Source organism: Microtus ochrogaster, chromosome 2 (assembly GCF_000317375.1).
Source record: "Microtus ochrogaster isolate Prairie Vole_2 chromosome 2, MicOch1.0, whole genome shotgun sequence".
Classification (NCBI taxonomy): Eukaryota; Metazoa; Chordata; class Mammalia; order Rodentia; family Cricetidae; genus Microtus; species Microtus ochrogaster.
Genome location: NC_022010.1, coordinates 16636074 through 16647680, shown reverse-complemented (window position 1 = coordinate 16647680; position 11607 = coordinate 16636074). Strand labels below are relative to the sequence as shown.

Sequence of the window (11607 nt, the reverse complement as noted above, 5' to 3'; positions counted from 1 at the left end):
TCCTGTCTTTCTGCAGCTTTTCTCCTTTTTACTACTTTCTTTCATTTTTCATTTTTCTTTTTCTTTTTTTTTTAGTTTTTTCAAGACAAGGTTTCTCTGTAGCTTTGGAGCCTGTCCTGGAACTAACTCTTGTAGACAAGGCTGGCCTCGAACTCACAGAGATCCGCCTGCCTCTGCCTCCAGAGTGCTGGGATTAAAGGCATGCACCACCACCACCCGGCTCAAACTAATTTTTTTTTAAAGATTCTTCCCAATGTGGCCTAACCAGAGAGCATTTCCTCAATGCCCTGCCACCTCTCCTACCCTATATCCCATTTTCCTAAAGCCAGAACTTCAGTATGTGACACAAATAATACCTAAGCCCAGAAGGCTGAATTAGACAGCCGGGGAAGCCACAATGAGCACATCAGCCTGAAGCATGGCTTCTCATTGTGCATGGATGGAATCTACAAGGACGAGAGCGGTTTCTTGGAGTCCCCAAAGACATTAAACTAAGCCCTTCTAAATATGAAATAAAAATGACTCCAAACCGAATCCTGTTTTGTTTTGGAGCTAGCCACTCCATGACCAATCCTGAGCCACGAGCCATGAAAAACAGCTGACAAAAGCTGGGCGTGGTCACATGCGCCTTTAATCCCAGCACTCCTGTGAGACAGAGGCAGGCAGATTCCCGTGAGTTTAAAGTCAGCCTGGTCTGACTGAGTGAGTTCCAGGACAGCTAGGACTATATAAAGAAACCCTGTCGAGGGGAGAAAAAAAGCTGCCACACTGACCTTGATCACAGAGAGGCCCAGTACTCCCTACTCCCTCTGCTTTCATGTGTGGCTCCTCCACTTGTCATCTCAGCATCATCACCCCTGCAGGGGCCCTCCCCTATGCATCCTGCCCCATTGTACCAGTCACTTTCTGTTTTGTTTTTCCAGACAGTTTCTCTGTGTAGCCCTGGCTGTCCTAGAACTCACTCTGTAGACCAGCCTGGCCTTAAACTCACAGGGCCTACCTCTACCTTCCAAGTGCTGAGATTAAAAGCATGCGCCACCACGGCCCGGATTACCAGTCACTCTAGAACACGTCACAGGAGCTGAAGGCCAGCAGCTGCTACATTTACCCACATCTCTTCAGGCTCTGTGAGGGCAGGACCTGCGCCTGTCTTATTCACAAGACATGGCAGTGCTGAACCGGACCCAGCATCTACAAAGCACCCAATGTGGCTATTCAATCAGTGAGTGACAGGACAAAGGTTTAATGCTGGCAGAAGCACCACAATGACTGTGAACCACGGGAAGTCACAGTCTCTAGAATACGACAATATACTTACTTGTCCAACCTTGGAGAGCTTGAGTTCTCTTAAGGTGTAGTTAGGAGCAGCACTTTCTTTGATGTTCCTAACACATATGACCCCATAGTCTTTGAGTGCATTCTCATCAGGCCAGTACTTGACACATTTGCTCTGGAAGGGACCAGAGGAAAAGAGGTTAATGTCCAAACCCCGAATGAAAGTCCAAACCAGCAGAAAACAAGTGTCCCAGTCCTGCTCATGACATCAACAAGGAACTACCACCTTCCCTTAGGTTACTAAGAAAAGAAAAGGAATAATTCAAATAAACAAAGCAGGTGAAAAGGGAAAAGAGGAGATGTGGTAGATCAGCCTGGTCCCCACCTTATCCCCACCCCAACGCCCACCTGCCAAAGCAGAGTCAACACCTGCCCAGTCAGCTCTGAGAATGACAGAAGCAAAGAGTGTAGAGAGCTGCGTGGAGCCACACCTGATGGCGATGTGTAGAGAGCTGCGTGGAGCTGCACCTAATGGTGCTGGCTTCCGCCCTCTGCGATTCCAAAAGCGAGTGCTCTCTGTGATAATCAACTCCTAATATGGCTAAGGCCTGACTCATGCTATTATCACGCAATGATCGTCAGCTGCTTGCATATGCATGAACCTATGGGCAGTACCCACGTGGCAATCCGGGGTTGACGGCCCGTGCCTTTCTAAAGGTTGGGAGAGGTTTGCCCGGGGGGAGAGAGAGAGAAAGAGAAAGAGAAGGAGGAAGAGAAAGATTGCTGTGAACAAGGTCCTGAATAAACTGCTTGCAAGAAGAGCTCCAGTGTTGCGTCTTCCTTGCTGGTCCAGGCAGGCGCGACAAAAGAGAAGCGACCAGCCAATCCAAGACTGTCCCTAGCAAGCAGAATTTCCAATCCCAACACTCCACCAGTCATTCTGAGGGGAAAGCAAGGAAGGAATCTGGGAATGAAAAGCATGCTAACACTGTTCCACCATTGCTTTCTCTATATTCAGATTTCTACCGACCCCACACACACACCAGCTTCCCAGAACTGAGAACACAGTCTGCAATTGCTGCTGGCTTCAAGAACAGGTGGGACACACACACTCCAGCACTTGGGAGGCAGAGGCAGGTGGGTCTCTGTGAGCTCAGGGCCAACTTGCTCTACACAGCAAGTTCCAGGCCAACCAGAGTTGCATAGTGGGACCCTGAACAGATGGACTGAAAGTTGAGTGTGCACACTTGTAGTTCCAGAGGCAGAGACAGGAGAATTACTTCACTTTTAAGACCAGCCTGGTCAGCTAGGCGGTGAGGGTGCACGCTTTTAATCCCAGCACTTGCAAGACAGAGGTAGGTGGATCTCTATGAGTTTGAGGTCACCCTGGTCTAAAAAGTGAGTTCTAGGACAGCCAGGACTACATGAAGAAACCCTGTCTGGTCTCCATAGTAAATACCAGGCCAATGAGAACTATAGAGCAAAACACAGTCTCAAAACAAACAAACAAAAAGACAAGAACAACAAAAAACACCAGGCAGTGGAGAAAGATAGTAACAATGATGTAAAGAAAAGAGGTCTTGTCCATCTGAGGGATGAACTTGCATCTACCAGGTGACAAGTCTGAAGCAAAGCGTGTTGTTTCTCTTTTTCAGGAAGTAGTCACCTACAACATTCACTTTCTAAAACCAACAATGCCAGCATCAGCAAAAGAAATCTGCACCCAGGACTAGAAATACAGAGCAGCTTACAGGTGACAAGAAACAAGAGCACAGTTACCTACAGAGCTCAGTGATTAACCCAGAGAGGACACCCAAGGAAGGAGGAGAGGCTGTGTTTGACAGATCTGATAGGATTCTATCATCCTCAATGTATAGTGCTGTTTTCTGGACAATCAATTCATAGGATTGCTCTGGGCACTAAGAGACCTCAACAGAGAAGACAAGAAGGTGAGGGCTAGGCCACAGTACCAGGCCCACCTCTGCCCAATCTGTCTACTCTGAAATTTCCAACTGTACTTCCAATAGTGGTTGACCCAATTCTTCAACTACAGGCCCAACGTGACATCTTACAGAGCACAGAGCAGTAAGTGGAACTGGGAGGACTTGTAACTACCCAGGAACTCAGGACACCTGACATCACTGCTGAAGGCATGCAGAAGCACACCAACCAGAACCCTGCACAACCACTTGCCCCTCAGTTGCCAGGCTCAACTCCCAAGAGCCTAATCTGTCTCAGGTTAGCTTCTACACGTGACTATAAAATTGCACTCAATCTTTTTATAAACCAATAAAGAATATCCAAACAAAAACTCTGGCTAGAACACAAATAAAAACCAAGATGCTTCCATATTAAAAACCTATAAATGGATTTCACTTTGAGATGATGCAAAAAAAAAAAAAAAAACACGAACTTTCAAGATGTTTGCTTTCCTGGAGGTGTGACACATTGACTTCTAGGAACCCACAGCACCTAAGAGTGTGGGGAGCTCAGCTCAAGACTATGAGGCTTGGGGGGAAGGGGGCAGGGTTTGACAGTTCTAGAGGGTGGCTAGGTGGCTGATCCAAAGTAACACATACACATAGACACCCAATAATTCTTGACATTTAATCCAGACAAACATAGGCCACAGTCTGCATAGAAATGAAGGGAAAAACAAGACTGTTCAGCTGAATAAAACCACCCTACAGCAGCTAGAGGACTGGTTCGCCCACAGCACAAAACACAAGGCTACAGGACAATGTGTACTAACAGTGTGCTAATATTGAAAGACGCTTCCCAGCAGGCACCACCAAGAAGCAAAATGGAGTTACTGCAGGAAAGTACAGCTAGGGGTAGGACCCAGTGCAGAAGAACCACACAACCGATACTTTAAGAACATTTTATCAGGTGCTGGGGGCAGAGTGCGTACCTTCCCTCTCTCCACCTCCTTTGTGGTCATGCTGATGACTCGAGAGTTCTCCTGGAACACCATCCTCCAGAAATCATTCACTGTGTTCTGCAGGCAGCCTTGAGTAGCAATGTAGCTCTTTTTGGGTTTTGAATTGTTGCACTTGGTTTCAAATTCAGGCTAGAAATTAAGAAAAGTCTTCAAACCTTTGAAAGGTGGTGTCACGGGTATAAAGACACTAGCAACATAAGACCAGAAAACACAGTGAAAGTCAAGCTTACCATGATGATATTCGCATTGATGTAATCAGAAACGGGCTCATTAGGATCCCCATCATGCAGGACAACCCTGGTGTGATCAACTGAGGAGAAAGATGACAGTCAGTCAGTCCTCAGAGCTTCAGCACAAGCCAGGCGGCCTTAAGCCAAGAACAGTGAGTACTTCACAAGATCAACCAAAACGTGACAAGGCATAGCACAGCGCTTTCTCAGAACTCCCTGTCTGGTGATGCTGTAGGTGCAGGAGTCAGCAAGGGGAGGGAGGCAAGGACTGTGTGCTGAGCACCTTCTAAGTCATTTTTGTAACTTCCCATGAGTAAAAGGTTAAGGTGCCTGTTGGTTTTCTTCCTGTTTGGGTTTGGTGGTAAAGGTGGGGATTGAACCCAGGACCCGGAGCATGCCAAGCAAACACTGTGCACTGAGCTATATTCCCAAATGGTTTTTGTTTTTAAAAAGATTAAAATACCAACAATGACGTCTAAGCTCTTCAAAATCATCCAGGGAAAGAGAAGTGGATCAGAGAACAAACAAAACAAGACTGCACACAAGCTGGCTGCTGCTGAAGCTAGGCTACAGCTACACTCAGCTTCTATTTGTTAACATATTCCAAATCCCCCATAGTAAAAAGTTTCTTAAAGAGGCAGAGGAATATATAGAACCTATAGAACAGAATTTATAAAGTATCAGTTGTCCTTATCTATACCAAAATACATTACTGGTATAAAAATCTGAGTGCTCTATCAAAAACAACATATTTTACAATGGGAATTAGCAACAATGCTCATAGGATGGCGCAGGCCCAGAATCCCAGCTACTCAGAAGGATGAAACAGGGGAACCAGACGTTCAAGGCCTGGACAATTTAGGGAAACTGTCACAAAATTAAATAAGTTCAAGGCCTAGACAACTTAGGGAAACTGTCGCAAAATAAAAGAAGTTCAAGGCTGGGCAGCTTAGGGAAACTGTCACAAAACAAAAATTTTAAGGGTTTGGTGTAGCAAGGGCCTGGGTTCAATTACCAACATTAAAAAAAAAAGGCTCAGTGGAAACATCTGAGGGGCTCATTACCACAGCAGTAGGTAGGTCATCTGAGACACTGTGAGCAGCTGGTCCCTTCAGCTTTCCTACAGCTGTACTTTACAGTGAGAACCAGCAGAGCTCAGAGAGGAGAAAACTTTATTTCTTAAGAATGAGGCTCGCCAGGCTGTGGTGGTGCACACCTTTAATCCCACCACTTGGGAGACAGAAACAGGCAGATTTCTGTGAGTTTGAGACCAGCCTCGTCTGCATAGCAAGTTTCAGGAGAGCTAAGACTACACAGAGAAACCCTGTCTCTAAAAACAAAACTTTTTAAAATTTATTTTAGCTGGGTGGTAGTGGTATACACCTTTAATCCCAGCAGTTGAGAGGCAGAGGCAGGCAATTCTCTGTGAGTTCCAGGACAGCTGGGGCTACACACCCTGTCTTTAAAAAAAAAAAAAAAGAAAAGAAAAAAGAAAAAAAACAAAGAGTGTGAGTTCGAGACCAGCCTGGTCTACAAGAGCTAGTTCCAGGACAGGCTCCAAAACCACAGAGAAACCCTGTCTCGAAAAAACCAAAACAAAAAAAACAAAACAAAACAAAAAAAAACCAAAGAGGCTCCCCAAGACTGCCTCGACAGCTAGCTATACGCACTTCTCTGCAAACTCCTGTTTACTTTTCTCATGAGAGCAATGACTCCCTGTCGTCCACTCCCCTGCCCCCATCTTCTCCGGTACCGCATCCTCACCTACAGATAGACAGCCATGTGGAACACACACACACAGAGGAATAAATGCACCAAGAGGGCTGGAGATATAGCACAGTAGCAGAATGCTCACCTTGAGTGTGGAAGGCCTGGAGTTCAATCCCCAGCACTCCAAAGCACCCTGTTCTGTGCCCACACTAGTCACAGCTGAGGTCACACCAGGATGTGCAACAGCAGAGTCACCTCCATGGAGAGATGAGCTCCAACTTGTGTAAAGATGGGGTTCTTACTGGTGCAGGCTACAGGGAGGCCCAACTTTGTGGCACTCACAAGGTGCCTTATCTGTAGAAGCTGAGCCAGCAGAAGGTGATAAGCCCAGTAGGTTCTCCTTTCTCCAAATGAGAAACCGAGGCCCAGAGGGAGGTGTACCTACCCCTATCTTACAGACAAGTCAGGAGGAGCAGAGACGGCTCTCAGATCTGAGTCCCATTCCTTAGTCTAACACTGAGTCACCAAGAGCCTTGGGGTTGTTACATGTAGGTAGAACAGGAATAAAGGAGGAAGAGAAGGCCACAGAGGGCCTCCTACTATACAGCTTTACGAGTACTATGAGGACATCCATCCCCATTATGGCTGGTTATCTATTAGCTAGCATGTGACCCCAGACACTGTGACTGCTACTGAGGCTGGGGGTTGATACTCACAGGGCAGAATGTTTTTGTATCTATTTTTGTTTTTATTTTCTTGTCTCTGTCCTTCTTTTCGGCTGTAGAGAAGTTTGCATTCCTGTTGTTGTAGCGTCTAGAAACACAGAAAAGTAAATATGTATCAGATGTATCCAAAAGACAGAGCTGAGATGGCTCAGTGGGTAAGGGCACTTGTATACATCTTGAAGACCTGTGTTCAGTTCCTGGGAACCACATGTCCAAAGACAAGAACTTCTGAAACTTGTCCTCTGACCTCCACACATGGTATGGCATGGGACATCCATGCACATGCACAAAAGTAAATCAATAAATGTGAAAAATAAGCATGGATATAAAAAGTACTCCCTAAAAAAAGTAAAAAAAAATTGAAGAAAAGGGGAAGCGAGGAGAGGAGAAGAAAAGGAAGGAAGGGGGAAGGGGAAAAGGAAAGGGGAAGGGAAGAGGGAAAGGAAGAAAAGAGAAGCAAGTCAGCCTGGCCTGTGTTCTGCTTTAAGGATTCACCCTGTAGAATGTAAGTCAGGCCCATGGAAACAACAACACCCATCCCCACAGCATGACCTGACAGAAGCACTCACAGTGAACTATGCCAGCAAGAGAAGGCTTCCTAAGTCATCATGGGCCACCCAGGTACAATGTCATATCATCCAGTGTTCAAGAGGGAGGATCCAGGGGTGAAGCCAGCCTGGACCACAGCACAACCTTGGGAAGGAATGAGGGAACAACAAAACTCTACTACCTAGTCACACAGAAGAACTTGGTCACTCTACGGCTCTACAGAGTCAGTCTAGGGACTATTTACCACCTGGGAAGACGGTCACAGTGGGTCAGACTCTCACAGAGTAGGATGTGAGCCACATGCTTACATTTGCCTGGGCAGCAGCACACACACCAAGGAGGGAGCAGGGAAGCGGAATTCAGAAATTCTTGTCCTTTTGTTTGGTTGTTTGCTTGACTGACTGATTTGATCTGTTTCCTTTGCTGTTTTGCCCCTAAACTTTCTCCAGTATGTGTAGCATAAAGGCCTTTTGAGTCACAGAAGGCTGCACTAGGAGAGCTGGAATGGGATATGTAAGCAGCACATGAGCCATGCACTTCAGGAGTTTAGGATCGGCTCAATCACGACAAGCCCCCATGGCAGTCTTAGAATGTGGACACTGGAAGAGGCAGAAGCAGCTTGGTGCCACTGGAGGAAGGCAACTGTTAGTACAGCTTCAGGGTCCTCTCGTGTCAAACCCAAGTCAGCATCTCAATGACAGCTGTGTCCAGAAGCCTGTTGCCCTCATTTCCCCTGGGAAACCTGGACAAGATGCGGGGAGTCAGGCTTAGAAGGACAGGGCAGGGAGTAAAGATGGGCTCCAGAAGAAAGTGCCAGACAGCTCTATGGGGGCAAAGAATTGGGGACGTCATTAAAGAAAGAGATAAATCAGGCAGCCATGGTTTAACTGACCCAGCCAGAAGAGGGAAGGTAGCAAGGACAGTCCAGAGAAGGACAGGGCAGGCTGAGGCACAGTCAGGAGTAGGTTTCATTTTCAGAATGACAAACAAGTTCTCTTCATTATCTCTCAGCATGCCTAGCTTGTGGATTCTGTGATGCTGAGGATGGAGTCCAGGGTCTCTGGCATATGCTAGGTCAGTGATTCACCACTGAGACCAGAAACAGACAAATAAAGAAAGTGAAAGGCAGCTAAAGACAAAAAGGTTTCTTTCCTCTATGCAATGCCAAAGCAGCTACCTGGGAAGATCTCTGTCAGGAGTAACAAAAGTCTTTAGCTAGGACCTGAACAGAAAGAAAACAAGGTGTGCAGAACTTGGACAGAACAATGCTTATTCAAGTTTTTCTTAATGAGCTCCGATCAAGTAACTAAAGCCACTTGCCTTCTGGGAGCCGATGTTCCCTGACCTCGAACTGGCCCATGAAGGCAACTCTAGACCTTGATGTTTAGATACGTCATAGGAATGATGTTCATTTTTTTTTAAGATTTATTTATTATGTATACAACATTCTGCCTCCATGTATGCCCACACGCCAGAGGAGGGCACCAGATCTCATTACAGATGGTTGTGAGCCACCATGTGGTTTCCTGGGAATTGAACTCAGGACCTCTGGAAGAGTAGCCAATGTTCTTAACCACTGAGCCATTTCTCCAGCCCAGGAATGATGTTCAAAAAGAAGTTCAAGTATTGAGAGATCCATCACTTCAACAGCAGTAGAGTGAGGAACTACAAGACCTGCAGCTTTGCTTAAACTTAGCAGTAACTTTGACCATCACCTATGGGCCAAACCTCACGTGACATTTACTCGTAAGTGCAGGTGCCAGGGAATATTTGTAAAAGGTGGGGCCCTGTACCCCCCTGGTTCATCTTAGCTACTGCAATTGGGGTGCCAGAGTAAACTCCAGAGTTCAGGTCAGGGCACCTTCATCAACACAATTCCATGCATTTGCTGGACTGCCCATTAGGAACTCTGCCTCTTGCACATGCTGTGGATGTCATGATGGGCTGTGAGCCCTGGAGGCCCCCAGAGAGGTAAAACCCAAGCCCTGCGTCCAGGCAGTGGGACTGCTAGCAGATAGCAACCTTCAGGGATGGCAAATGGATAATAATGCCTACCTCAGCTTGTTCTCTATTGCTCTACCTCTACCACCTCTCCCCATGCATGTCCAGGACCAAAACCATCCAGACCTTTTCATTCCTACAGTGAGGGCCGCTAGCTGTCCAACCAATAAGAACTCAGAAGTTAGGATTATCTATCCTCTGTCCCCAGCTCTACCCAAGATTAGCAGCTAGCCTCCACCAAGACCCACTTCCTTCTGGGCATCAGGTTAATGGGGGTAGGAGTCCGATTGTATCTAGTAGCCCTACCCAAAAGGAAGACAACTCCCAAAAGGTTTGTGTTCTGCAGCTCCCCACTCACTCCCATGGACCTGCACTATCACTCAGTAGCTGTGCTAAGGATAAGGCAGAGGCAAACAGCAAAAAGCAAAACTGGGACACAGGTTGACAATACCCTTTCCCCAGGAATTACAACCAAACCATGAGCTGAGAAAAGAGGCAGAGGCAACTGCTAGGTCGACTGCAGAAGTTCAAACAGAGGCAGAGGTAGAGAGGCACCATTCCAGTATGCAACCCAAAAAAGCTTTATGAGGGGCTGGAGATGGCCCAGCAGCACTGGCTGCTCAACCAGAGAACCCTGGTTTGGTTCCCAGCACCTACATGGCAGCTCACAACATTCTATAACTCTAGTTTCAGGGATCCTGTTCTGACCTCAACAAGTTCTGCATACATGTGGAACATAGACATATATACAGGGGAAACACCCATACACTCAAAAAGCTGTGAAAGACAATGCTTCATTCATCTGTGCTGGGTCTGGGACAGCTCTCCTGAAGAAGTCACAGGGCCGTACAGAAATGAAGGGAGCACTGGATACTCCAGCACCAGGTAAGGCAAGGGAAGAGACTGGGCAGCACATCTAGATACCGTGTACCAGGAAATGGAAGGAAGTGAGGAGAGACAGGAGTGAGGAACATGGCAAAGGACTTGAGGGTCAGGCAGAACAATCTCAGCCTAGAGGAAGGAAGCACAACCCAGCCAACTCAGAATGGGACATGAAACCAGAAATCCCCAAGCTTAAACCATTTACCAGCCTCATCCCTGGAGACAAGTTTCTTTTCTGAGAGTCAGATTCTTGGTTCTTCAAAATGAAATGTCATGCTTCCAAAAGGAAACAGGGAGCCACTGAAAGTTCTTGAAAAGAAAGGTGTGAATGCTGAGACTATCATAAAGGGTGTGTACAGGGGCAGAGGCTTGTGGAACAGAGGCAGAGACCTGAGCATCAGGCTGGAATCCTGTCTCTATCCCCTGCCCACCTGAGCCATCCTGGACTGGCACATATCTCTCCAAGCATCTGGGGATACAACTAGATGCCCACCTGGTTCAACTTCAACAGGACGCAGATGATAAAAATGCCTTCCTTCCCAAGGAAGACAGACACACATTAGGACGGAACAGGAGGACTTCCAATGTCTAGTCATGAGAGAAAGAAAAGAAAACTGCATCAAGGGGCACCAAGGATCCCGCCTTCAGCTCCAGAGTAATGCAGAACCTCCAAAGACCAAGTAAAAGAAACTGGTCTCTAGAGGAAAATGGCCTGTTTGGAAAGCATGAGTTTGCAGCAAAGACAGGTGAACAGAGTAGGAAACTCTCAAACCATGAAATCAGAGCACCAAAGCAACACAAGCTTGCAGGTGCTAGGGCTAAATGAGGCTCAGTCGCGTGCTGAGTTGGAGGCAGGAAAAGAATGCAGGAACCGTAGGACAGTCAGCAAGAAGGAATGGGGTACGCTCCTGTGGCAGAAAACCGGAAGGAATGGGGAGCCAGCAGTGGAAGGAGATGAAGAGGGAAAAGGAGAGACCCTGCCTCAAACTGAAAAGAAAGCAAGGCATGTTGGTGAATGTCTGTGAAGGAAATACTTAGTATGAGGTCAACAAAGGCTTTGTCCCAAATACTGAAAAAAAGGGAAAAGGTGCTGAACATGTACCTCAGTTGGTAGCATGTGCCTCAGTTGGTAGTAGGCTTATCCAACACACACAAGGCCCTTGGTCCAATCCCCAGCACTGTGTAAACTGGCTACTTAGTAGGTGGAGGCAAGGAATTCAAGGTCTCCCCAGCCTCATAATGAGTTTGAGACCAGGCCAGTCTAGGATACATGAGACCTTGTCTCAAATAACAA

At 46.9% G+C, this 11607-nt stretch overlaps 1 protein-coding gene across 2 annotated transcripts in view; it reads right to left on the bottom strand.

Moving 5' to 3' along the window:
- Ptpn11 (protein tyrosine phosphatase, non-receptor type 11) overlaps positions 1-11607 on the bottom strand; it is a 75331-nt gene that overhangs the window by 20772 nt on the left and 42952 nt on the right. For both annotated transcript variants that reach the window (XM_013349999.1, XM_005344483.2), the window contains exons 7-10: positions 6873-6969; positions 4447-4526; positions 4187-4345; positions 1319-1450 (exon numbers count right to left, since the gene is read on the bottom strand). In XM_013349999.1, coding sequence (XP_013205453.1) covers positions 1319-1450; positions 4187-4345; positions 4447-4526; positions 6873-6969 — 468 coding nt within the window. The remainder of the gene's footprint in view (positions 1-1318; positions 1451-4186; positions 4346-4446; positions 4527-6872; positions 6970-11607) is intronic.